This window comes from Nomascus leucogenys, chromosome 15 (genome assembly GCF_006542625.1).
Source record: "Nomascus leucogenys isolate Asia chromosome 15, Asia_NLE_v1, whole genome shotgun sequence".
Taxonomy (NCBI): Eukaryota; Metazoa; Chordata; class Mammalia; order Primates; family Hylobatidae; genus Nomascus; species Nomascus leucogenys.
The window spans coordinates 17,639,435-17,667,320 of record NC_044395.1 but is presented as its reverse complement, the minus strand read 5'-3'; the positions used below and the strand labels follow the sequence as shown (position 1 = coordinate 17,667,320).

At 42.6% G+C, this 27,886-nt stretch overlaps 1 protein-coding gene across 6 annotated transcripts in view; it reads left to right on the top strand.

Moving 5' to 3' along the window:
* The window catches only part of PAFAH1B2 (platelet activating factor acetylhydrolase 1b catalytic subunit 2), a 34,333-nt gene extending 6,692 nt beyond the window's left edge, over positions 1 to 27,641 (top strand). Inside the window, exons 2-8 of one of the 6 annotated variants that reach the window (XR_004026048.1) lie at positions 889 to 976; positions 9,003 to 9,092; positions 10,233 to 10,349; positions 12,924 to 13,046; positions 20,760 to 20,885; positions 25,315 to 25,528; positions 27,450 to 27,641. Coding sequence is in view for 4 of the 6 variants with exons in the window: in XM_003253196.4 (XP_003253244.1) it covers positions 896 to 976; positions 9,003 to 9,092; positions 10,233 to 10,349; positions 12,924 to 13,046; positions 16,598 to 16,876 (690 nt within the window). In the remaining 2 variants the exon portion in view is untranslated. Of the gene's footprint in view, positions 1 to 888; positions 977 to 9,002; positions 9,093 to 10,232; positions 10,350 to 12,923; positions 13,047 to 16,597; positions 20,180 to 20,759; positions 20,886 to 24,282; positions 26,305 to 27,449 lie in introns of those variants that run through there. The other 5 variants (XR_004026049.1, XM_030794806.1, XM_030794808.1 and 2 more) reach the window with 5 other exon arrangements.
* The last annotated feature ends 245 nt before the right edge of the window (positions 27,642 to 27,886 follow it).

Below are 27,886 nucleotides of genomic sequence, written 5' to 3'. Positions count from 1 at the left end.
ATTTGTCAAAAACCAGTGCCAAGGCCTATGACTACTTTTGTCATAATCTGTACTACAGTTATTTGTGTGATGTTTATTTAGTAACCAGTGGATTGTAATCATTGCAGTAGTAATTCTGTAAGTCTTTTTTTTTTTTTTTGAGACAGAGTCTTGCTCAGTCACCCAGGCTGGAGTACAGTGGCACAATCTCGGCTCACTGCAAGCTCCGCCTGCACCTCCTGGGTTCACGCCATTCTTCTGCCTCAGCCTCCCAAGTAGCTGGGACTACAGGCGCCCGCCACCACACCTGGATAATTTTTTTGTATTTTTAGTAGAGGCAGGGTTTCACCATGTTAGCCAGGATGGTCTTGATCTCCTGACCTCGTGATCCACCCGCCATCTAGCCTCCCAAAGTGCTGGGATTACAGGCGTGAGCCACCCTGCCAGGCCAGTAATTCTGTAACTCTTAACGGTAGTAAGTGTGTAACTCTTAACAGTAGTAAGTGTGTAACTTTTAACAGCTGAAAAGCCTCTGATGTAGATTTTACTGTACCGTAAGTGTCTAATAACTGCTCGTGTCACTTGGTACTTACAGTAACATAATCAGGAAAAACTAATATAGGTATAAAGTATATACTTGGAGGAGATTTTTTTTAAATGTACTGCACTGCAACTAAGTCATATTCAAAGCTGTCTGGCAGTTTAGTGGTGCTATATTTATGGGACTTAGTCATGTTCTGGAATTCATCTCTACAAAAAGTAATTGTTTCTGTTTAGTTTCCCAGTTGTTTCTAGGCAAAGCACATAAAACTTAAATAATTATTTAAAGCCTGATGTGTATAATAATATTTAAGTGGTAACAAACCTTCCTGTTAACAAATGAAACATGACGTAGACATTTTTTCTCAGGTGTAGAATGAGCCAAGGAGACTCAAACCCAGCAGCTATTCCGCATGCAGCAGAAGATATTCAAGGAGATGACCGATGGATGTCTCAGGTAAAAGGAAGTGCATGTGTATCATTCACATGAGTTGAGTCTCTCCAGTTTTTTGTCTGTTTTTAGTTTTTCAGACAGGGTCTCACTGTGTTGCCCAGGCTGACCTCAAACTGCGGGGCTCAAGTGATCCTTCCACTTCAGCCTCCCATATTGCTGGGACTAGTGGCACATATCAGTATGCCTGGCTTCTTCAATTTTTTTAAGGTCTTTTGACCAAAACTGCAAAGAGGCAATTAAAACAAAACAAAACAAAAAATTCTAGGCTGGGCATGGTGGCTCACACCTGTAATCCCAACACTTTGGGAGGCCGAGGTGGGTGGATCACAAGGTCAGGAGTTTGAGACCAGAATGGCCAATATGGTGAAACCCGTCTATACTAAAAGTAAGTTAGCCGGATGTGGTGGCAGGCGCCTATAGTCCCAGTTACTCAGGAGGCTGAGGCAGGAGAATCGCTTGAACCCAGGAGGCGGAGGTTGCAGTGAGCCGAGATTGTGCCACTGCACTCCAGCCTGGGCGACAGAGCAAGACTGCGTCTCAAAAAAAAAAAAAAAAAAAAAACTATAACCCTGTGACCCGTGACAGCTTGTACAAAGGGGGATTTTAATAGTCAACAAGAATTTGTTACTGTAAGTAAAAATGTAATGTTACAAGTGTCCTGCCTCTTTACCATTCTGATGTTGGAACTGGGAAATTTTTTTTTTTTTTTGAGACAGAGTCTTGCTCTGTCGCCCAGGCTGGAGTGCAGTGGCGCAATCTCGGCTCACTGCAAGCTCCACCTCCCGGGTTCACGCCATTCTCCTGCCTCAGCCTCTCCGAGTAGCTGGGACTACAGGTGCCCGCCACCACGCCCGGCTAATTTTTTGTATTTTTAGTAGAGACGGGGTTTCACCGTGGTCTCGATCTCCTGACCTCGTGATCCGCCCGCCTCGGCCTCCCAAAGTGCTGGGATTACAAGCGTGAGCCACTGCGCCCAGCCGGAACTGGGAAATATTTAAAGTTTTTTTATTTTGCAGTAATTTCAAAACTACACAAATGTTACAGAAATTTAGAAAGAAGTATCTTCATCTAGACTCACCAATTGTTAACATTTTACTGTATCTGCCTAATTATTGTGTCTATATCTATTTTGTTTTAGTTTTTTGTTGTTGTTGTTGGTTTTTTGAGATGGAGTCTCACTCTTGCCCAGGCTGGAGTGCAGTGGTGCAATCTTGGCTCACTGCAACCTCCACCCCCCTGCCACCCCAGGTTCAAGATACTCTTTTTTTTTTTTTTGAGACGGAGTCTCGCTGTCACCCAGGCTGGAGTGCAGTGGCACAATCTTGGCTCACTGCAAGCTCCGCCTCCTGGGTTCACGCCATTCTCCTGCCTCAGCCTCCCGAGTAGCTGGGACTACAGGCGCCCGCTACCACGCTCAGCTAATTTTTGTATTTTTAGTTGAGACAGGGTTTTGCCATGTTGGCCAGGCTGGTTTCAAACTCCTGACCTCAAGTGATCTGCCTGTCTCAGCCTCCCACAGTGCTGGGATTACAGGCGTGAGCCACAATGCCCTGCTGTGTCTATATCTATTTCTATATGTATATACTAACATAGTGGTTTTTTCTGAAGCATTTGCACTCATTTCCCTTACCCCTGAATATTTCAACATGTTTTCTTAAAAACAAGGACTTTTCCTAAATAACTATAGGATAGTTATTAAAATCATGAAATGTAATATTGATATAATACTATTACTTAATCCAAAGACCATATTCAGATTTCTCCACTTGTCCCAGTAATTTTTTTTTTTTTTTTAAGACAGGGCAGTATACAGTGGCTCATGCCTGTAATCCCAGCACTTTGGGAGGCCAAGGCAGGTTGGGAAGTCAAGGCGGGAGGATCACTTGAGCCCAGGATATCAAGGCTACAATGAACTATAATTGTGCCACTGCACTCCAGCCTGGGTGACAGATTGAGACCTTATCTCAAAAAGAAAAAAAAGGAAGTATACCACAGTTGATTTGCCCATTTTCTCTTTTATGGACATCTGGATCATTTATACCTTTATGAATAGTAACTAGGCCAGGAGTAGTGACTCACACCTGTAATCTCAGCACTTTGGGAAGCTGAGGCAGGTGAATGGCTTGAGCCCAGGAGTTCAAGACAAAGGAAAGGAAAAGAAAAGAAAAGTAGTAACTAAACTAGGTATCTTCATTATTCTTGTCTTAAGTTAATAGGCTTCAATGAGCCCTGGCTGTAGAAAAATCAGTCAAATGGAAGAAAAACATACACAAATATTTTTAAAATTTTTTGGAGACAGAGTCTCGCTCTGTCAACCATGCTGGAGTGCAGTGGCACCATTACAGCTTGCACCATTACAGCTTGCACCATTACTGCAGCCTTGGCTTCCTGGGCTTAAGTGGTCCACCTCTGCTTCTCAAGTAGCTGGGACCACAGGTGCATGCCACTATGCTGGGCTAATTTTTTTTATTATTTTTTGTGGAGATAGGGTCTCACTATATTGCCCAGGCTGATGATCTTGAACTCCTGGCCTCAAGTGATCCTCCTGCCTCAGCCTCCCAAAGTGTTGGGATTACAGGCATGAGCCACTGTGCCTGACTTTAAAAATCTTTTAAGCATTGCATACTGAAATATTTATACTTGGAATGATATATCCTCAATTTGCTTCAAAATAATCTGGGGATGGAGTGGGACAGTAGTTGGGAGTATGACGGAAAGAATGCAGGCCATGAATGATTGCTGTAGCTGGTAATTGATACATGGAGGTTCATTCTGTCTGAATGGAGATGTTATTCTCTCTGCTTTTGTATACATTTGATATTTTCTGTAATAAAAAGGTTTTGTTTTGTTTTTTGTTTTTGAGATGGAGTCTCACTGTGTTACCCAGGCTGAAGTGCAGTGGCGTGATCTTGGCTCACTGCAGCTTCTACCTCCTGAATAGCTGGGATTACAGGCCCCCACCTCCATGCCCGGCTAATTTTTGTGGTTTTTTTAGTAGAGACGAACGAGGTTTCGCCATGTTGGTCAAGCTGGTCTTGAACTCCTGACCTCCGGTGATCCATGCACCTTAGCCTCCCAAAGTGCTGGGATTACAGGCGTGAGCCACCACATGCCTGGCCTAAAAGGTTTTCTTAAGGGTAGTGTTGAAAGACTTGCCAAATATAATAGAAATCGTATCAAAACATATTAACCAGAAAAATAAGGCTCAGCAGCAGACTAAGGAAAATATACACAGTAAATATTATAGATGAAGCATAGATATATTATCAATGAAAATATCCTAAAGGAACTATATATAAGTATTTCAGTAGACATGATAGAAGTGTTTAACTTTGTTTCCAAAAAGTGTAAATTAAAACATTAGGAAGAGTTTAACTTTGTTTCCAAAAAGTGTAAATTAAAACATTAGGAAGAGAAAGAAAGAGAAATGTTAATATCTAATTCAGGTTCAAGTACAGTAAAACCAGTTCTAATATATTGCTGGAGTCCTTACAGATTGGTATATAGCCCTTTTGTTAAGAATTTGGAAATATGTCCAAAATCCATAAAAATACTGATTTCCTTTGACTAAGAATTTCCAACGTAGGAAAAATTATATATATATATATATATATATATATATGTATCCCTTTATCACACTTACTAGATTCACAAAAAGAGGCCACTGGCAAGTCTGTCCACAGGAAGGAGAGTGTGACCTGGGAGGCTGAGGCAAGAGGATTGCTTAAGCACAGGAGTTCAAGACCAGCCTGGGCAACATAGACCCTCATTCCCCTCACCCCCCAAAAAAAGCAAACAAAAATGTGGCGTTGAGTGCATTCAGTAGAGTATATTAGGTGTAGTGGCTCATACCTGTAGTCCCAGCACTTTGGGAGGCTGAGGCCAGTAGATTGAGGCCAGAAGTGCAGCCTAGGAAACACACGAAGACCCTGACTCGACAAAAAATAGAAAAAAAAATTCACTGGGCATGGTGGTGTGTGCCTGTAGTCCCAGCTACTAGGGAGGCCAAGGCAGGAGGATTGCTTGAGTCTGGGAGTTTAAGGCTGTAGTAAGCTGTGATCATGCACTGCACTCCACCCTCGGTGACAGAGCAAGACCCTGTCTCTAAAAAAGAATATATGGCCATTAAAAGTTATGATTATAAAAACTACGTTGCTACACAGAAAAATGGTTCTAGTATGATGTTAAGTGCAACTGTAACAGCTACCATTTATCAAGTACCTAGTGGGTTCCAGTCGATAGCTGGGACTCTTCAACAACTCTAAAATGGAGTTGCCAGCAGATGTTAAAACCAAGACACAAATTATGTACTTGCTTAAGATCATTGGACTAGAAAGTAGGTAAGCTAGAATTTGAATGTTGGTTTTTCTGGCCCCAGACATATAGTGCCAGAGAGTGGTGTCCATGATGCTTAAACTATGTAAGAGGGGTAACAGAGGACGTGAAAAAAGATGAGGAGAAAATCTCAAGCATGGCCATAGTTACTAGGTTAAGGTGGTAGGATTATACATGTGTTGTTTTGGTCCTTTCTATTTTTCCAAATTTGTTACAACTCTTATACTTTAGGAGAAAAGTACTAGAACCTTTAGCATAGCAGTCTTAAATTCCACGACACTCTACAAATGCAAGCTATTTTATTGGTGTTGAAAGGTAGTTGGGGCCGGGCACGGTGGCTCAGGGCTGTAATCTCAGCACCTTGGGAGGCAGAGGTGAGTGGATCACTTGAGTTCCAGACCAGCCTGGGAAACAGCAAAACCCCATCTCTACAAAAAATAGAAAAAAAAAAAAAAAAAAAAAGCCGGATATGGTGAAATGCGCCTGAGGCTGAGGCAGGGAGGATCCTGTAAGCCCTCCCCAGCCTGAGCCTGGGAGGTTGGGGCTGCAGTGAGCTGTCAGTCACAGCTGCCACTGTACTCCAGTAGTCTGGGTGACAGAGTGAAACCCTGTCTCAAAATCTCAAAAAAAAAAAAAAAAAAAAAAAAAAAGAGAGAGAGGTAGTTGGTACTACAGTACCTGCAATAGGGAGTTGACATGATAGGAAAAAGCACCTATTCACTAAACTTTTATTCTTGCTTATATCTCCTCAGTTTAAAAATATTTACTGAAACAATAGTAATGTTTAAAATACGTGTTTGCACAAAATATGGAAGCAAGGAAAAAGCGGTCCCTAATCATGTCACCCTAAGAAAGGAAGTGTTTTGTTTTCTTTTTTTAAATAAGTAAATGAATATATAGATATATATATATAGATAGATATATATAGACATATATAGATATAGATAGATATATAGATATAGATAGATATAGATAGATATATAGATATAGATAGATAGATATATATAGATGTATATAGAGAGATATATATATAGATATATATATAGTTCGTTTGTTTGTTTGTTTAGAGATGGGGTTTTGCCATGTTGCCCAGGCTGGTCTTGAACTCCTGAGCTCATGTGATCTGCTCACTTTGGCTTCCCAAAGGCCTGGGATTACAGGCGTGAGCCGCCGCACCTGACCAGAGGTGTTTTCATAATCTGTAAAATTATTTCCAGAAGTATTTTTGTCACTTTACATTTCACCTGTGGATGAATATCTGAGTTTTACCACAGCCTCATCTGCATTGGTATTGTCAACAGAAATACTTAAATAGTAACTCTTCCTTAATTCCTAAGGGAAACAAAGTTGAATGCAGAGTTTGAGAAAAGGAAACAGCATTGGAAACCTGGGCATGATAGAGCATACCTGTAGTCCTAGCTAGTTGGGAGACTAATGCAGGAGGGTCACTTGAGCCCAGGAATTCTTTCCAGTCTGGGCAACATAGTGAGACCCCATCTTTGGGAAAAAAAAAGAGAGTAGGCCTTTTCCTAGACGTACATTACAGACCTAGAGCATTGTATAAATTTGTTTAAGGGATGAATATAAAAGTTTAAACTGGCCTGGTGCGGTAGCTCACGCCTGTAATCCCAGCACTTTGGGAGGCTGAGGCGGGTGGATCACCTGAGGTCAGGAGTTCGAGACCAGCCTGACCAACGTGGTGAAGCCCCGTCTCTACTAAAAATACAGAAATTAGCTGGGCATGGTGGTGGGCGCCTGTAATCCCAGCTACTCGGGAGGCTGAGGCACAAGAATTGGTTGAACCCGGGAGGTGGAGGTTGCAGTGAGCTAAGATCGCGCCACTACACTCCAGCCTGAGTGATAGAGTGAGATTCCATCTCCAAAAAGTAAAATAAAACAAAAATAAAAAGTTTAAACTATGTTCTTCAGCATTGATGGGTAAAATTTGTTTTCTTTTTTCTTTCTTTCTCTTCTTCATAGTGAAGGGATCTCATGATGTTGCCCAGGCTGGTCTCGAATGCCTGGGCTCAAGCTATCCTTCACACCTTGGCCTCCTAAAGTGCTAAGATTATGGACATGAGCCACCACACCTGGCCAAAATCTATTTTAGAAAGTGTCTTGTGCCTTTATAACTTTCAAAAGAGGCACTCTGGGAGGAGATTACCACTGTTTATAAACTTGGATTTGACTGGAAAGGATTGAGTCCTAGTTTGCCAGTGTCTCACATTTGGAAGTTAACGGATATTTTCAGTCTGCATTCAAATAAAATACATGGATCCTGATTGGATCATAGTTGAAAAAATGATATAATACTTTATCGAGCTCTTGGAGCCATTTGAAAAATTGAATGTGGACTGAACATTAGATGTTATGGGATTGTTTTTTTTCCTAGTTATGGTAATAGTTTGTAGGCTTTTTTTTTTTTTTTTAAGATGGAGTTTCGCTCTTGTTGCCTAGGCTGGAGTGTAATGGCACGATCTCGGCTCACCGCAACCTCCATCTCCCAGGTTCAGGCGATTCTCCTGCCTTAGTCTCCTGAGTAGCTGGGACTACAGGCACCTGCCACCACACGTGGCTAATTTTTGTATTATTATTAGAGACGGGGTTTCACCATGTTGGCCAGGCTGGTCTGGAACTCCCAACCTCAGGTGATCTGCCCATCCTGGCCTCCCAAAGTGCTGGGATTACCGGCGTGAGCCACCACACCCAGTTTGGTTTTATAAGAGGATGTTCTTACTCTTAGGAAATGCATGCTGATTAGGGGTGAAGAATCATAATGTTTGCATTTTACTTCACAAATGGTCCAGCAAACATGCACATATACATAGAAACAAAGCAGACATGGGAAAATACTATTAGTTGTTGAATACAAGAGGCAGATGTATATGTGTTCATTGTAATATGTCAACTTTTCTGTGTATCTGCAATTTTCTTAATAGAAGTTTGAGGAAAAGATAAACTTCTAAACAGCATGTTACATGTATTTTTCTATTCTGGTTTCAGTAGAATTCTGGGTTCCTTGAGAGTACTAGAATGCTCAGTATGGTAAAGGTGAGAAGAAAGTTCAAACAGTTAATTTATAGAATGAGAGGAATAAGCTTTGGGGATAGACTAAAAAAAATGTTTAACAACAGTAACTGGTTGGACAGCTGTTCTTTCTAGGCCAAGAAGTCTCACAGGGAAAGAAATACCAGTTTTTTTATTAAAAAAAATATTTTTTTGGCTGGATGTGTGGCTCACACCTGTAATCCCAGCACTTTGGAAGGCTGAGGTGGGCAGATTGCTTGAGCTCAGGAGTTCAAGACCAGCCTGGGCAACATGGTAAAACCTCGTCTCTACCAAAAAAATAAAAAAATTTAACCAGGCATGGTGGCATGAGCCTATAGTCCCAGCTACTCAGGTGGCTGAGGTGGGAAGATGGCTTGAGCCCCTGAAGCTGAAGTTGCAGTGAGCCAAGATCACGCCACTGTACTTCAGCCTGGGTAAGAGAGCCAGACCCTGTCTTAGAAAAAAAAAAGAAGAAAGTTGGTTTTGTGGAGATGGGATCTTGTTATATTACCCAGGCTGATCTCAAACTCCTGACCTCAAGTGATTCTTCTGCCTCGGCCTCCCAAAATGTTGAGAGTACAAACATGGGCCACCACACCCGGCCAGAAGTGACAGTTAATAATTTTTTTTTTCTTCTTCAAACCAGCACAACAGATTTGTTTTGGACTGTAAAGACAAAGAGCCTGATGTACTGTTTGTGGGAGACTCCATGGTGCAGTTAATGCAGCAATATGAGGTAAAGGTGGAAGGGGTGAGCGTGGTTCTTGGCTACTCATGTATATCCATTCATTACTAATAGACTTTCGTTCTGAGCTGAACTTACTTATTTGTGAGTCTTAGAGAAGCCCTAATTGAGGTTTTAAGAGAAATCAAAGCTACCTAAAGGGATTTTCTTTTCTTTCTTTTAACTTGGACACGTTCTGATCTGAAGCATTGTTTATAATGAAACTTCCTCTTCTACTCTGGTTTCCAAGAGGCTTAATGTTATATTTGTTTGTATTTGCTCTAGTCAGATTGTCAGTTATTATTCGTATCTTAGTATTTCCTATTTGTATTTGCTAATAACATATTTATCCTAGTCATGATTCTTATTTATGTTTTGCCATTTTCCTATTTCATATATTTTTGTAGTAAGCTATTGCCAATCTTCTTTTAGGGTTTAGGCATTCTTCCATGGGAAATTTATTTATTTATTTATTTTTTTAATTTATTTTTTTGAGACAGAGTCCCACTCCATCGCCGAGGCTGGAGTGCAGTGGCACAATCTCAGGCTCGAGATTCTCATACCTCAGTCCCTGAGTAGTTGGGATTATAGGCATGTGCCACCATGCCTGACTGATTTTTGTATTTTTAGTAAAGATGGGGTTTCACTATGTTGGCCAGGCTGGTCTCGAACTCTTGGCCTCAAATGATCCACGTGCCTTGGCCCCCCAAAGTGCTGGGATTACAGGCATGGGCCACTGTGCCCAGCCCCAAGGGAAATTTAAAAGAAAAGATAGCTTTTTTTGTTTTGTTTTTTTTTTAAGCTCTAGCACTCTAAATTTCTTCATCTCTTGTTTCTACTTCACCCTGTTTCTGTAGTTCAGTAAGTGGAAAGGAGAGTTTGTTGAGTTGACAGCTTAATTATTAATGTTGGTACCTGTTAGGGGGCATCAGATTGAGTTGTGACTCATTTCTTGAGCTGAGACCTAAGGCTACATTAAGAACTGAGTTACACAATGGTATCTTCAAAGCCCTTAAACAGTGAGTGTCACACCATTGCAGTGTTATCTTTGAATACAGAAAAAGGAAATTAATGCCTTGCAACACGTTGCAGTTGAAAGATTAAACTTTCCCCTAGTTTTAGCTACACTAAATCAAGTTTTTCATTTTTTAGATATGGCGAGAGCTTTTTTCCCCACTTCATGCACTGAATTTTGGAATTGGGGGAGATACAACAAGACATGTTTTGTGGAGACTAAAGAATGGAGAACTGGAGAATATTAAGCCTAAGGTGAGATGAAAGTTACTTGTCAATGTCATTAATCTTAAGTCTGTTTTGGATAGTTAAATTGTCTGAAACTGGTAGTAAAAAAAAAATTTGCTTCTTTAAAGACCTATTTCACTATTTTTTTCATGCCTCCTTAAGGTAAATGATACTGTCATTGCTTAAGAATATGCCAAAATATATAATTAAGAAACTAGTGAATTGTTTGCCTACTGGGTTGTATTTATAATTGTTATAATTACTTTCTTAAGTTGAAGGAAGAGTTTCTTTTTTGTTGGTTTTTTGTTTTGTTTTGTTTTGAGACGGAGTCTTGCTCTGTCACCCAGGCTAGAGTGCAGTGGTGTGATCTCAGCTCACTGCAACCTCCGCCTCCTGGGTTCAAGTGATTCTCCTGCCTCAGCCTCCCGAGTAGCTGGGATTACAGGTGCCGCCACTGTGCCCAGCTAATTTTTGTATTTTTGGTAGAGATGGGGTTTCACCATCTTGGCCAAGCTGGTCTTCAACTCATGACCTTGTGATCCACCCGCTTCCTCCCAAAAGTGCTGGAATTATAAGCGTGAGCCCCCGCGCCTGGCCGAAGGAAGAGATTTGATGCTAATGAGGTATGCTATTCTGTGGAATGCATAGACCTCGGGCAGTATGAGGGAAAACTACTCAGAGGTGGGCCATGGGAGCAGGGCCATAACTAACTTTAGGAAGTAATTTTGGATCTGTTTAACCATATAAGCAGGTCAGTAATCGAGGCCTGCAAGTTCATCTGAAGAAAATTAGAAGCAGATGTGAACAAGTGAACATTTCTACCCAGTATCTTATATCATAAATACTCTGAGTTGGCACACTGTATGTAATTGTTTCAGCTCCCAGAAAAGAACAAAAACTGGGCCCTGACAAAATGTGCTTTAATTGAAAGTTGTTTGTTTTAAGACAGGTTCTCTCTGTTGCCCAAGCTAGAATGCGGTGGCGTGATTATAGCTCACTGTAACCTCAAACTCTTGGACTTAGTTGATCCTATGGCCTCAGCCTCCCAAATAGCTAGGACTGCAGGCGTGTGCCACCATGCTCAGCTAATTTTTAAATTTCTTTTTGTAGACAGGGACTTGGTCTTGCTATGTTGCCTAGGCCGGTGTCAAACTCCTGGCCTCAGATGATGATCCTCCCGCCCCGGCCTCCTAAAATACTGGGATTATAGGGTTCAGCTACCATGTGAGACTGTGATTTTTTTTCTTTTCTCTAAAGAGAAAAACTTGATGGATCGGCGTGGTGGGTTATGCCTGTAATCCTAGCACTTTGGGAGGCTGAGGCGCGTGGATCACTTGAGGCTAGGAGTTCACGACCACCCTGGCCAACATGGTGAAACCCTGTCTCTAGTTAAAAAAAAAAAAAAAAAAAAAAAGCCAGGCAGGTGTCACACACCTGTAATCCTAGCTACTTAGGAAGCTGAGGCAGGAGAATCACTTGAACCCGTGAGATGGAGGTTGCAGTGAGCCAGGATCACACCACTGCACTCCAGCCTGGGTGACAGAGCAAGACTCCGTTTCAAAAATAAATAAATAGAAAAATTTGTTAAAATTGCATCCAGCCTCCACCTCTGTGACTGTTTTCCTTGAGTGCACCTGTGTATTTATACCATGACAGGGTCTTGCCGTGTCACCCAGGCTGGAGTGCAGTGGCATGATCATGGCTCACTTGCAGCCTTGAACTCCTGGGCTGAAGCAATCTTCCCACCTCAGTGTCCCAAAGCATTGAGATTATAGATGTGACCCACTGCGCCTGGCCAGGTTTTATTTTTATACAGTTGATTAATCTTTTTTGTATAATTTTTGGATTTTGAGAAATCAGCTTCCTACTGCATGATGATATAATTCTCTCTTGTTTCCTCCTAGTACAATTTTACCACTTAAACATTATTCCCCTTGGAATTTATCCTGATACATGATATGAGGCATAAATCGATGCATTAAGATGTCTGCCCTGGCTGAGTGTGGTGGCTCAACATTTGTAATCCCAGCATTTTGGGAGGCCAAAGAAAGATGGATTGAGCCCAGGAGTTTAAGACCAGTCTGGGCAATATAGCATGACTGTCTCTCTTAAAAGAAAATTTAGTAGGATAGCTGCCCAGCTGAAGTTTGCCAACACCATTTGAAAAGTTTATCTTTCCTTCTTTGCTTTTTGAAATAAGATTTTCGGCTGGGCGTGGTGGCTCACACCCGTAATCCCAGCACTTTGGGATGCCAAGGTGGGTGGATTACCTGAGATCAGGAGTTTGAGACCAGCCTGGGCAACATGGTGAAACCCCGGTCTCTACTAAAAATACAAAAATTAGCTGTGTGTGGCAGCACATGCCTGTAGTCCCAGCTACTTGGGAGGCTGAGGCGGGAGAATCACTTGAACCTGGGAGGCGGAGGTTGCAGTGAGCCGAAATGGTGCCACTGCACTCCAGTCTAGGTGATAAGAGCGAGACCCCATCTCAAAAAAAAAAAAAAAGAAAGAAAGAAAAAGAAGATTTTCATCTAAATGTTGGACACTCCTTTATTCCTGGGTATTTATCTCCTCCTTCCCCCCTTTTTTCTTCAATTGCAGGTCATTGTTGTCTGGGTAGGAACAAATAACCACGAAAATACAGCAGAAGAAGTAGCAGGTGGGATCGAGGCCATTGTACAACTTATCAACACAAGGCAGCCACAGGCCAAAATCATTGTACTGGTATGTAGTCTTTGGTGGGTGGAGAGTTTGTTATCTTTAGGTCAGCTGAGGAATATTTTTAGAAATGTGATTGCTGGTGAATATTAGAGAACCTTGAGGTGGAAGCAGTTTATCATACTTTCGTTGACCTCTTCTTTAATGTATCTTACTGTCTTACTGGTTTCATCATTCCCCATACTAGCTGTGGGGCCATCTTTTATCCACGCATCCTTGTTTAGAAGTATGGGAGCCGTGGCCGGGCACTGTGGCTCACGCCTGTAATCCCAGCACTTTGGGAGGCCAAGGCGGGAGGATCATGAGGTCAGGAGATCGAGTCCATCCTGGCTAACACGGTGAAACCCCGTCTCTACTAAAAATACAAAAAATTAGCCAGGTGTGGTGGCAGGCGCCTGTAGTCCCAGCTACTGGGGAGGCTGAGGCAGGAGAATGGCGTGAACCCGGGAGGCGGAGCTTGGCAGTGAGCAGAGATTGTGCCACTGCACTCCAGCCTGGGTGACAGAGCAAGACTCCGTCTCAAAAAAAAAAAAAAAAACAAAAAACTGTGGAAGCCATTTGGTGCCTCAGTACCCCTTTTTTTGGCCTCCATAATTTTTTGCACAATTGCACATGAGAGTTTTCTGAATCCTGAGTCTTTATTAGACCTATATTTGGATTACTTTGTAAGTGTCCTGTTCTACTGCTAATATGTTAAAGGTGGTGTATTAGACATTCTAATCTTCTCTAAAACATCAAAAATTTCGTCAGCAGGAAAATGGATACTTTATAGTTGTACCCTGAACAGAAAGGTGCTACCCTTTTGTAGAATTAAAGCATTAACTCTTCATGGTCTCAAAGGTTAACAGCTGTCTGTTTCAGTATAAAAGTCTAGCTGTAGGCCGGGTGCAGTGGCTTATGTCTGTAATCCCAGCACTTTGGGAGGCCGAGGCGGGTGGATCACAAGGTCAGGATTTCAAGACCAGCCTGGCCAAGATGGTGAAACTTCGTCTCTACTGAAAATACAAAAAAATTAGCTGGGCGTGGTGGCACGTGCCTGTAATCCCAGCTGTTCGGGAGGCTGAAACAGAGAATTTCTTTTTTTTTTTTTTTTTGACACAGAGTCTAACTCTGTCACCTAGGCTGGAGTGCAGTGGCATGATCTTGGCTCACTGCAAGCTCCGCCTCCCGGGTTCACGCCATTCTCCTGCCTCAGCCTCCCGAGTAGCTGGGACTACAGGCGCCCGCCACCACACTTGGCTAATTTTTTGTATTTTTAGTAGAGATGGGGTTTCACCGTGTTAGCCGTGGTCTTGATCTCCTGACCTCGTGATCCGCCCGCCTCAGCCTCCCAAAGTGCTGGGATTACAGGCGTGAGCCATCATGCCTGGCTGAAGCAGAGAATTTCTTAAACCTGGGAGGTGGAGGTTGCAGTGAGCTGAGATTGCGCCACTGCACTCCAGCCTGGGCAACAGAGCAAAACTCCATCTCAAAAAAAAAAAAAAAAGTCTAGCTGTAGATATTCTTAGTCAGTTTGAAACATGTTTTAGCAAAATCTGATATAAATTTAGTTCTTTAGTGAGATGGTGTTAGGAAGATAGTCATTTATTCAAAAAACCTGAGGATCACCGTGTACAAGGCACTAGCCTAGTTCTTGAGCATACAAAAATGAGTAAGACATAGTTTCTGTCTCAAGGAGCCCACAGCCTAGTGTATGGAGACAGCAACACAGAATTATTATACTGTGTGCTGTTTAGAGAGTAAGGTGAAAACGTGTTTAACAAAAGTTGACATCTGCATTTAAAGACTTCATTGGTTTCCAGACAAATAGGGAAAGAAAGAAGGTATTATAGAAAAATAAAGAGAATTGAGCAAAGGCTTGTACATGTATGTGTTTGTTGGGTGAGCAGAGGAGGCTGCATAAAGTTTGAGCCTGGGATGATTAGGAGAAAGAGGCCACAACCAGGTCATGTAGGAATTTTTTCTTTTTCTTTTTTTTTTTTAATTTGAGATGGAGTCTTGCTCTGTTGCCCAGGCTGGAGTGCAGTGGCACAATCTTAGCTCACTGCAACCTCTGCCTCCCGGGTTCAAGTGATTCTTCTGCCTCAAATTCCCAAGTAGCTGGAACTACAGGTGCACACCACCATGCCTGGCTAATTTTTGGTTTGTTTTTTTTTTTTAGTAGAAACGGGGTTTCACCATATTGGCCAGGCTGGTCTCGAACTCCTGACCTCACTCGTGATCTGCCCGCCTCAGCCTCCCAAAGTGCTGGGATTATAGGTGTGAGCCACCTCGCCAGACCAGGTCATGTAGGAATTCATATGCTCTTGGGATGTTTGGATTTTATCCACAGTTGCTAGGGGGCCAGATCTTTTTTATTACAAGGCATTTCATTTACTTGTTGAGGTACTTACTTACACCTGCCTTATTCCAGAAAGGATTGTGTTAAGAGTCCACCTGTTAAGTACAGTGACTAGTACATAGTATTTGCTTAGGAAATATTTGTTGTATGAATGTTGCTGAGTAAGCCTTCCATATTCTTTGTTTTTAAATTGGGTATACAAAAGTGTTAATTATGGTGTTGTCCATAATACTAAAACATTGGAAATAACCTAGATAGTAGTATCATGGAAATGATTACATAAGTCATTGAATATGATAGCAGTAATCACATTACAATTGCGAGGGCTGTGTGCAAACAGACTTTATGGTGTATTTAAGTGAAAATGTGTATATTATATTTAGAATTGCTTGGCTGGGCATGGTAGCTCATGCCTAATCCTAGTATATATGCAATTGGAAAAGGGCTACAAGGAGACAAAATTAAAACAGTTATTCCAGGGTGAATGGCTCTGATTCATCAAGACAGCATTCATTCCACCTCTTTTTCTCATAGTATATTATGGTGTAGGTTCCATGTGGCATTAATAGATGATGTGTATCTATGAGCTTGATTATTCTGACAGCCAAATGGAGAATGGATTGAAGGGTAGACAACGTTGGAGGTGGGAAGACCAATCAGGAGATTTTATAGTAATTAAGATGATTGGAGATAAGTTCCTGAGCTATAGCAGTGCATATAATCAGGATGGAGAAAAGAAAATGACATTTAGGATGCAAAAGTTGAGTAATTTAATGATAAATACATAAGATATATGGGATGAGAGACTTGCAGATGTTGGAATGACCAGTTGATAAAGAGGAAGAGCATAGTTTAATGAATTGCTTTTGGATCAGTTGGGAGTGCCTTGGGAACATTTAAATTTGTTTCTGTAGCTAGAAGTTTAATACGTAATTCTGAAGTTCTAGGAAGAGATCTGGCTAAAGTATTTAGAGTAGTGGGCCAAAGGACAGGTCCTTGAAGAATACCAACAGTTAAGGGACAGGAGGAAGGGAACCCATGAAAAAACTAAGAAGAAATGGTTAGCTTTCATTCAAAACAGTATTTTGCAATGTTTCACAAATCAAAGGTGTAGAAAGTGCCAAATGGAGATGTTCCAGGAATGTCTGAAGTTATAAATCATAAGTAGAGAAAAATAAGTGAATCTTCTAATTTAATGTTTTCCACTGTGCCCCAGGGTTTGTTACCTCGAGGTGAGAAACCCAATCCTTTGAGGCAAAAGAACGCCAAGGTGAACCAACTCCTCAAGGTTTCGCTGCCGAAGCTTGCCAACGTGCAGCTCCTGGATACCGACGGGGGTTTTGTGCACTCGGACGGTGCCATCTCCTGCCACGACATGTTTGATTTTCTGCATCTGACAGGAGGGGGCTATGCAAAGATCTGCAAACCCCTGCATGAACTGATCATGCAGTTGTTGGAGGAAACACCTGAGGAGAAACAAACCACCATTGCCTGACTGGCTCCCATCAGTGTTAATAGCATCTCAGCTTCCTCAGATCAGTTCTATCACTGGCACTACAGAATCCTTCTCTTTCTTAAGGCACTTTGCATTGTAGAATGTTCCTGGATGTTCATATCTAGTGTTTGAAGGGGAGGAGGGATTTAAACTGGTCCTGTACATAGAAGGTTTGTTTGACAGAGGAGAAAAATTAGCCAAGGAAGATTGTTGTTTAAATTCATTTGAAACCAGAAGGGGACATTTTAGTTGTATGTGTAACACATTCATTGAATTATCACTGTTTTCTTAGGACAACATCAAGCCTAAATACTGAACAATATGAAGATTCTTTTCTTGGCCTTTCTGTGGATTATGTCATATATAATAATTATCAGAATCATCCTACTTGGCTTTAAAACATGTTTTCTCCAATTTTTTAAGGTTCATAATTTAGCCTTTTGTTTTTATGTTGCTTAGATTCTTATTATACTGAATATTTTCTTAACATGTAGCATCAGGTTGAACATGCTTGTCATTCATATATGGAAGATGCTATAGTTAGAAGTGAATTTGTTATGCTTTCTTAATCTTTTCCATGCTTAGCAGTGAAAAACAGGTTTTGCCCCAGTAGAGGGACTCTTTGGAGGGTATTATTTTTATGCTGCTGAATATCATGTCTATAATAGACCCGTGCATGCAGCCTTTCCTCCTTATTCCCCTTCATGCCCCCCCCTTTTTTTTTTGGTCCTTGTTGACATTACAAGCTTTTAACACATTTTTGACCTAGGAGCCCTGTTGCTGGAAGTATAGTCTCCAGCCAGTTACTCTCATGATAGTACTGCTGTAAAACTCATTCTTGTGTGGTGTTCTGTGCTATAGAGTCTGTGTATTGCTATTCATATTCAGAGTTCTGGTTTTGTTTTTCCCTTAAAACCTGTTAACAGTTTTTTTGGGGGATGGGGGGAATCAGAACTCTTGTTTCCCATTCCATAGCACCTGACATTATTTCAAGTTTTATAATATCTTAAGGTGTATATTTTATTTTTTTTTTTATTGGCTTAGTTGTTTTTTGTTTTGTTTTGTTTGAGATGGAGTTTCACTCTTGTTGCCCAGGCTGGGGTGCAATGGTGTGATCTTGGCTCACTGCAGCCTCCACCTCCCGGGTTCAAATGATTCTCCTGCCTCAGCTTCCTGAGTAGCTGGGATTACAGGTGCATGCCACCATGCCTGGCTAATTTTTATATTTTTAGTAGAGACGGGATTTCGCCATGTTGACCAGGCTGGTCTCGAACTCCTGACCTCAGGTGATCTGCCCGCCTTGGCCTCCCAAAGTGCTGGGATTACAGGCATAAGCCACTGTGCCTGGCCTTATTGGCTTAGTTTTTAAATTATCATCCAAAAATTTTGGGACTTTTTCCATGGGGAAAAAAGTGAAGTTGCTCTTCAGCATAGACACTACCTTTATCCCATCATTTTAGTAAAAACTAGGTTTGTTTCACTTCTGAGGTGTCTTATTAATGTACTTCATCTGATAATTTGTTGATCTTAATGTTTGAGCTATATAAGAACTGCCATTAAAAAAATGGGATAATAGATGGCTTTATCAGTATACCTATGGAATATGTACAAACTGGATCTATAGATATTTTGAACTGGACCAGGTGGGTGTTGAAATAACCCATCAAAATACGCTCTGCAGTGATTCTGCTTAATGTTTAAATTCAGTAACGTACTTGAAAGGCAAATTTCAGTGCTTTTGTATGTTGGAGGAGGGCTTACTGATTCGTGCTAAGACCAATTTCTGATTGAGGGATGAACCTTGGGCTCATTTTTTTCTTGTGAAGTCTCTTTCTAGAAAATTTTTTTGTTTTGTTCTTTTTAAAAAATACATACTTTTTTGAATGTATCATGTCTTCAACAACAGAAAATCCACATGGTGTTTACTAAACTTGTTTACAATATTAAAAATTTCCTTTTTATTTTTAGTAGCCCAGGTTGAGTTTTTCACAAGAGATTTTTTTCTTAGCTGAGGTATAGTTGTATAGCAAGAAGAATTAAGCCAGATTTTTGTGTGTGGAAAGACAGTTTTCTATCCAGGTCTTTTTCTGTTTGTCAGAAGGTGGGAGTACGGTCCAAATAAATCCATTAGGTTACTCCTGCAGCATGCGCTTTTAGCTTCTCTGTTGACTGAGGATCAAATATCCCTTTGTGAGCTGGCCCTCAGCTCCTTTGCTCATGTGTACAAACCTCAGATGTTACTACATTTTATATCTACCAGAGCTATTCAAGCAATAGTATTTGAACCACTAGCCTTTTAAATAAAATTCTGCCCCATTACTGATGTGCAGATACTGAGTTCACTTTCATTTTTTGCCAGATTTCTTTGCACTACTTTAGGTAAAAATAGTTAATCTATTTTTCTTTGACATCCTAGTTCGCGTCAGTGACAGAACTTACTGCTTAGTCTTTGTACTTTAAAAAAAAAATCTATAAATTTAATGCACTGTCCAAGTGAAATGTCCTAGTTGTCATTGTGATTAAGGGGCCAACTTTCCAGGCAGCTAGCAGAGATACTATTCTCTTCCTCTCCCAGCAAATTTGTATTCCTTCGCCCACGCATTCCTGCTATACTAGATGGCAGCCAGTGATGGAACTATAAAGATGTCTGTGGTCATATCTCGAATGTGGCAGCTTGAAGATGTACTGCCAAGGGTGATCTAGGGCAGGTTGTCTTCCAGTCCATGTATTCTCGGTTGCCGTACACAGTGCTCTGGCTACCACCGTGAGTCTACTTGAACTGTCAAGGGCATCTGCCTAAACCAGAATCTTTTGTCAGAAACCTTAACCCAACAAAACAAATCTTGAGTAGCTCATGCCCGGCTCTTAGGAATTTTGTCTCTTTGTTAAAAAAAAAAAAAAAAAGTCCAACTTACTTTATTTTATTTTTTTAACCTAGTAACTGTTTACAATTGTATGCTAAAGCCTGAAATATTGTCTGTGCTGTGGTGTATGAGCATTGCCAACTTTATATTTATTGCAGTGAAGAAGAAACTAAAAATATATGAAAATGAGGAGCATGTCCAAGCTCCTAAATCCGTGTGGGTGCATGTGGGAGAAGTGAGTTGGGGCCTCTTGAAAGGAGGCTTTTTGGAGAGGGGTCCCCCAGGTTTCTTGGTGTTCCTGCTTGGGGATCACTGCTGCTAGCTGACTGGACCTCCCCATTGGAAGTTTGTGATTTTGCTTTGGCAAAGTTTCATTGACTAGTAGAACTCATTCTGTTTTAGTGTATATTTCAATATAAATGTAAACATTTTGCTCAAAGTTGTTGGTGTCTTTCTGTCTCCTTTATCATAGTTTGGATTCTAATGAAAAAAAGGGATGGTTTTTCCCTGCCTTATCATAAGGAAATTGGATACTTAGATCATCCTGCTTCTTTACTGTGGAACTGAATGCACCAGGCTGACTCATCACTTAACCTTCTCGGGCATGTAGGATGGTAGGGTGGGATGAGTAGGTATAAGGACCCCTCAGAAAGCACAACTGCCATCCTTGAAATCTACTCTTTTCCATTAGATTGGAATAGTTTTGCAGATAGATTAGTCTGGATTATAGGCTGTGGACCACCTCATTTGAACTGGGTGAATGTCATCAGTCTCAGTATAATACAGTGTTACTGGCTGGGCTCACGCCTGTAATCCCAGCTACTCAGGAGGCTGAGGTGGGAGAATTGCTTGAACCGAGGAGGCGGAGGTTACAGTGAGACGAGATCGCGCCATTGCACTCCAGCCTAGGCAACAGAGCGAGACTCTGTCTCAGAAAAAAAAACAAAAATACAGTGTTGCTACAGCATGGAGGACATGAACCTTGAGCATGGACTCATTTATCACCCTTACGTCCCCAGGGTAAAGCAGCCGCCTCCAAATACCCTTATTCAGAGATAATGAGACTAGAACAAGGGTCAGTTAACTGGTCCATCAGGACCTATCCTGATGACACACCAGCAACCACCAGGCCAGCAATAATTGCAGTGAGTTGGTATGCCAGTATGATGTTCCTTGGCAGCTAAAAGTTTCTGTGATCTTTGTATCATTTGCTTTATCACTGTTCACCTCAGTGGTATATACTATTGGATTAAAATGATGTGCTTCTTTTTTTTTTTTGAGACGGAGTCTCACTCTGTCACCCAGGCTGGAGTGCAGTGGCGCAATCTTGGCTCACTGCAAGCTCCGCCTCCCGGGTTCACGCCATTCTCCTGCCTCAGCCTCTCCAAGTAGCTGGGACTACAGGCGCCCGCCACCACTCCTGGCTAATTTTTTTTTGTATTTTTAGTAGAGACGGGGTTTCATCATGGTCTCGATCTCCTGACCTCGTGATCCGCCCGCCTCGGCCTCCCAAAGTGCTGGGATTAGAAGCGTGAGCCACCGCACCCGGCAATGATTTGCTTCTTTAGGAGGAAAAATTTGGAGGTAAATTGAGACATTTTGTTTTTCTAGCTGCCCTTCCCCCACTCCCCAGTATCTCATCACACCAAGTTCCTCTCCACCCACACCCCTGGAGGCCTTTGTCAGCTGCTTGCAGGCCACACAGCAGCAGTGAAAGCAGCCTGGATCTTGAAGCTTTGCTTTACTGTATCTGGATTACCCCATGTGAACCTCTTAAGTGGCCCAGAACAAGTGGAAGAGGTAGTAGTGTGGAAGAAAGAAAAAGCTCCCTCACCAGCATCTGTACTTGAGGGGAAAACTACAAACCAACATGAGAATCCATCCCCTACTTTATTTTCCAGCCATGGCAGAGATGAAATCTTAACCCAACGACATGTTTTTACATAGCCATAAAGTAAAGATCTTCAATGTTTTGCTAAACATATAATCTTTGACTGTGGCCTGATGTTATGCTATGCCTTTTGCCTACTTGCTGTTTCATTCTAGCTTAATTAATACATATATATATACTTTGTTTTTGTTTTTGTTTGTTTTTGTTTTTACACTCTGGTCAAGCTTTGGCAGCATGCTTATCGTGGATTCATGACACATCAGTGTACTGCAGCTTGCTTGTCAACCACTGAGTTAAAAGATCAAGTCCAAGCCATTAAATGTAACATCTAACAGTCTCCATGACCTGGCCTCTCATTTGTAACCTTCCACCCTTTACTTTGAACTTTTCTGCCAAGAGCACCAAGCTTACCTTTATGTTTTTGCCCATAGTTGGGAGCCCCCTATCTGTAGTATGCTCTTACCCCTTGGCTGGTCTAGCTCCTACTCTTTTTATTTTTTGGAAACAGAGTCTCGCTTTGTTGCCCAGGCTGGAGTGCAGTGGTGCAATCTTGGTTTACTGCAATCTCTGCCTCCTGGGTTCAAGCAACTCATGTGCCTCAGCCTACTGAGTAGCTGGAATTACAGGCGCCTACCACCACGCCTGGATAGTTTTTGTGTTTTTAGTAGAGACAGGGTTTCGCCATGTTTACCAGGCTGGTTTTGAACTCCTGGCCTCAGGCAATTGGCCCGCCTTAGCCTCCCAAAGTTCTGGGATAACAGGCATGAGCTACCGCAGGCCCGGCCACCTGTTTTCTGATTTCTAAGCCAAAGACCCAAGCTTTCTTGAAATAAGAGAGCTGGCTTATTTTTATCGGTGATCTTTGGAGGCAGAGATTTGAGACGATCAATTATTTATCTGCTTGTTTTCTGCAACCTGATAACCAGCCTTGTTTCCTGGAAAGCTCTGATGGTTTCATCACATGGCCAAAAGGAACCAGATGCAGGGCCTGAGTATATCGCAGATATTTCCCAGTGTGAATGGTGAAAGCCCAGTTTTAGGAAATGGAAAGTGACTGACCTATCTAGGGGAAAGTACTGCCCACTTGGTCAGAGCTTATCTCCTTTGTCTCCCTTCCTGTTCTTTAGACAGTAGGATGGTGAATGCAGGGAAGCCTAGCTCCACTGTGAGTACTTAAGACAGTAGAGACCAAGTCCAGACAAGGCTCCCAAAGGCTCAGAAAGCTTAAGTGGTTTGCCTAAAGCACACAATGCAGGGATTTAACTGTAGAACTTTTTTTTCTTTTTTCTTTTTCTTCGAATGGATGGGAGGTTTTTATGTTGCCCAGGTTGGCCTCAAACACGTAGCCTTGCCTCCTTATGTGCCAGGACAACAGGCCTGAGCCACCGCAGCTCCCAGCGACTGTAGAACTTTTTTACATCAAAGTCGTTGCTTTTTCCATAATACCATGAAGCCATGTGACAGGTTTGAGACCTTCCCCAGTATGGCAGGTTAAATCCTGTGTCTTTAACTGATTCCCAATTTAACATGCATCCAGTCTTTGCAGTCCTTGCAGGAAGAGAGATAGCCAGACACAAGGGCAGCCCTGGGAAAGAACAGAACTTGTATGATGGAAAGAAGTGCTGAACTCTTGCTGCTGGAGCTGCTTATGTCTGGGACAATTCTTTCTAAGCACCAAATGAAAAAACAGCCCTTTTTATAATCACAGTGAAGACAAAGCTTTAGGTTCATTTCCTTCAGAGGGGTTGGTTTTGAATCCTTTTTTTCTGGGTTAAAGTTATACCATTACTTGATTCTAAAATCTGTTTTGATTCTGTCTCCCACCCATAGGCATGGCTACTTCCTACCTCCCAGGTTCCTAAATAATTTGACTGGATTCAGCTAATCCATTTACTGTGATTCTTACAAAATCCTGCTTGAGTACAGTCTTCAGGGTTTTTTTTGTTTTTTTTTTTTGAGACAGTTTCATTCTTGTTGCCCAGGCTGGAGTGCAATGGCCTGTGGTCTCTGCACACTGCAACCTCCGCCTCCCAGGTTCAAGTAATTCTCCTGCCTCAGCCTCCCGAGTAGCTGGGATTACAGGCGCCTGCCACAACACCCAGCTAATTTTTGTGTTTTTATCAGAGACAGGGTTTTGCCATGTTGGCCAGGCTGGTCTCAAACTCCTGACCTCAGGTGATCCACCCACCTCAGCCTCCCAAAGTGCTGGGATTACAGGTGTCAGTCACCACGCCCAGCCTTTTTTTTTTTTTTTTTTTTTAATGGTGTTTCACTCTCATTGCCCAGGCATGCGATGGTGCAATCTCAGCTCACCGTAACCTCTGCTTCCCAGGTTCAAGCGATTCTCCTGCCTCAGCCTCCGAAGTAGCTGGGATTACAGGCATGTGCCACCATGCCCGGTTAATTTTGTATTTTTAGTGGAGACAGGGTTTCTCCACGTTGGTCAGGCTGGTCTCGAATTCCTGACCTCAGGTGATCTGCCCACCTCGGCCTCCCAAAGTGCTGGGATTACAGGCGTGAGCCACTGCACCTGACCTAATTTTCTGTATTTTTAGTAGAGATGGGCTTTTACCATGTTGGCCAGGCTGGTCTCGAACTCCTGACCTCAGGTGATCCAACCGCCTTGGCCTCCCAAAGTGCTGGGATTACAGGCGTGAGCCACTGCACCAGGCCATCTTCAGGTCATTTTAACAATACCCCTGAGCTACCTGAAGCTTCCTCCCTGTCCTCTCACCCCAAACTTCATAAATCCCCTGTGACTTAAAATTGAGCTGGACTCATGGGTCCAGCAAGCCCCTCAGCTGTGTGTTGAATGGTCCCATTTCTTTGGTCCATTCAACACTCAGCCTCAGGAAGGGTGGTCCACAGGGAAATATAAGTCAAATGAGCCTTATGGCCCCACCCTGACCGCTTGAGGGCCAGGGTTAGGGTTGAGCTCTTTGTATATTATGCCAGGGAATGCAGTAGCTGGACCTGTGCATGAGGCCAAGATCACATCCCTGAGGCCCCGACATCTCCGCTGTGTGCTCACAAGTCTGGCTTTGAGACCCACCACTGCCCTTATTTGCTGACTGCTGCAGCCAACAAAAAGGCATTCTCTCCCAGTGGACAGACCTCAGAAAGGACCTATTCATAAGTGAGTTGTGCTGTTCCCTCCCTGGCAGGGTGGGGCAGAGGGACTGAGGAAAGTTCTGCAGACCTGGGAACAGCAAGAAAATCTGTGGTTGCTGCCCTCCCACTCTGTAGACCCAGGGTCCTGACGATTCAAAAGTTAAGTCTTGAGACCTTGCAAAAGGGAAGGATCCCTTCAGAGTTTGCTTGGATGGATTTCTCTCCAGATATTGCCAGGGGAAAGGGAGCAAACAGAAATAGTGATGGTCCACAGTTTGGTTCCAGAGCAGTGGTTCTCAAACTTCATTGTGCATAGCAAGCTTCTGGAGTGCCCCGTTAAACTGCAGTTTTCTGGACTCCACCTCCCAAGATGAATTAAGTGTGAAGTAGGACTCCAGACGTGCTTTTAAAACAGGCCTAGGGTCACATCTTGCCCCAAAGTTACGAGGCCAACTTGGAGTAGTGGTGCTTGCCTGTAATCCAGCTACTCGAGAGGCTGAGGCAGATCGCTTGAAGCCAAGAGTTCAAGACTAGCCTGGGCAATGTATCACGAGTGTTTCTTAAAGTTTCAGATTATTTACTGGCAAGATGAGCAGGATTACGATGAAAGAAAAGTCCAGACGGACTGTGGAAAGCCTACACTGATTCTCCAAACTTGGCAGCTGACTGCATGGAGGGCTCATGATGAAGAAACCTCTTTTGTCATCCTGAGGATTCTCTGATCCATATTCGCCTAGATGTGCTGGAAACAGTACTGGACCAAGGTGCAAACTTGAGCCTAGTGAGGTACTAATGGACTGAAGTTTTTCTGAGCGTCACTTTCCTCATCTATATAATGAGGGGTTGGCCAAGGAAACCCCTAAGGTTATCTACCAGCTGACTTTCCAATTGGTGAACCCTTTTCCAAAGGGTTCACCAGTTGCTGCAGCTTGCTTTTGGTCTTCACCCTCAAGTATGCTGTGCTTAGACAGGGGCCAAAACTAATTCCCCCACTCACCATTTGGCCAGCATAACTACAACAGTACCTGGCACATAGTGGGTGCTTATTAAATATTTATTGCAGGAATGAGTAAATATAACTAACTGATCATAAGGTAAAATAGCCTTCATTGGAACAAGGCTCCAGATAGTTGGGCAGAGCTGGGAGCTGAGACTGCTGCAATCCTGCCAGCTGAGAGAACTCTGACAAGGCACTGATCTGGGTGGCTTTATTAGGATGCCTGACAGCTTCAGAGGTGGTCACATTTCCTTTAAACATGTCTAATTTGGCTGGGTGCAGTGGCTCACGCCTGTAATCCCAACACTTTGGGAAGCCTAGGTGGGTGGATCACTCGAGGTCAGGAGTTCAAGATCAGCCTGACCAATATGGTGAAACCCCACTTTACTAAAAATACAAAAAATTAGCAGGGTGTGCTGGCGGGTGCCTGTAGTCCCAGCTACTTGGGAGGCTGAGGCAGGAGCATCGCCTGAACTCAGGAGGCGGAGGTTGCAGTGAGCTGAGATCACACCACTGTACTCCAGCATGGGCGACAGAGTGAGACTCCATCTCAAAAAAAAAAAAAGTCTAATTTGTCTTATAAATGCAATATATGTGGCCGGGCATGGTGGCTCATGCCTATAATCCCAGCACTTTGGGAGACCAAGGTGGGTGGATCACCCGAGGTCAGGAGTTCGAGACCAGCCTGGCCAATATGGTGAAACCCCATCTCTACCAAAAATACAAAAATTAGCTGGGCGTGGTGGCACATGCCTGTAATCCCAGCTACTTGGGAGACTGAGGCAGGAGAATTGCTTGAACCCAGGAGGCAGAGGTTGCAATGAGCTGAGATTGTGCCACTACACTCCAACCTGGGCAACAGAGCGAGACCCTGTCCCCACCCCCCCGCAGATAAAAAAGCTATATATATATATATACATTGTAGAACATTTATAAATCTTTTTAAATATAAAAAAAAATTTAAGAACCCCTCACAATCCATTATTTTTTATTTTTTGGTACTACTCTATAGTTTTAGAATTAAAGGAAAATGATATACAATATGTGTTATTTTTTAAATTGTAATTCAAAGATGACTATTGCTAAATTTTATTTTTAAAATTTACCCTGCTTTCTGGAGACATTGCTAAACTTCTAGTACAATTTTTTTTCTATTTTTCTATGCATGTCTCTATGTATTTGGAATATATACGGTTTTATTTACTTACTTATTTTTGAGACAGAGTCTCGCTCTGTCGCAGCCCAGGCTGGAGTGCAGTGGCATGATCTCAGCTCACTGCAACCTCCGCCTTGTAGAGTTAAGCGATTCTCCTGCCTCAGCCTCCCCAGTAGCTGGGATTACAGGCACGCGTCACCACGCCCCACTAATTTTGTATTTTTATAGTAGAGATGGGGTTCACCATGTTGGCCATGGCTGGTCTCGAACTCCTGACCTCAAGTGATCTACCTGTCTTGGCCTCCCAAAGTGTTGGGATTACACGTGTGAGCCACGGCACCTGGCCCTATATACTGTTTATTTAGTGTCATATCCTGAATTCTCTGCTTATGTGTCCTTTGAAGTCTTAAGCATCATTTTTGATGCCTTCATGATAGTGCATTTAACCAATCCTTCATTATGGATATCCAAGTCGTTTCCTTTTTGCTTTATAAATATCACAGTGATAAGCGTAGCTGCCTATGTATTTTTATCTGTGCTTCCTATTTCCTTAGGATAGAGTCCAGAAGTGGAATTACTGGATCAAAGGGTATAAAACTCTCTTAAGTTTCTTGAAACAGTGCCAAAATATTTTGTAGAAAAGTTTTCACCAATTTACAGTGAAGGTCAGTATCTTTGAATGAGCTTTGTAATTAACTGCCTCTGAGAGAAGAGGGGAAACAGCCCAGCAAGCTTGGAAAGCTCGGAAGGCCGTCCCTGCAGTTGTGTGGCCCCTTCAGAGGGAGGTGGGGAAGGCATGGGGATTCCTCCTGCAGTGCTGCCTCCATTTCCCCTCCGCCGGTAGGGCCACCGTCCTGTTTCCTAATCCTTCGAGTTTTTCATTTTTTAAGATCCCCGGAGAAAAAATGTCCCAGGGATGGACGATGTTCGTTGTAAAGGTGGTGGTGGGGGTGGGAGAATCCTTACCTTTGAGCAAAGGTAAGAGTTGTTC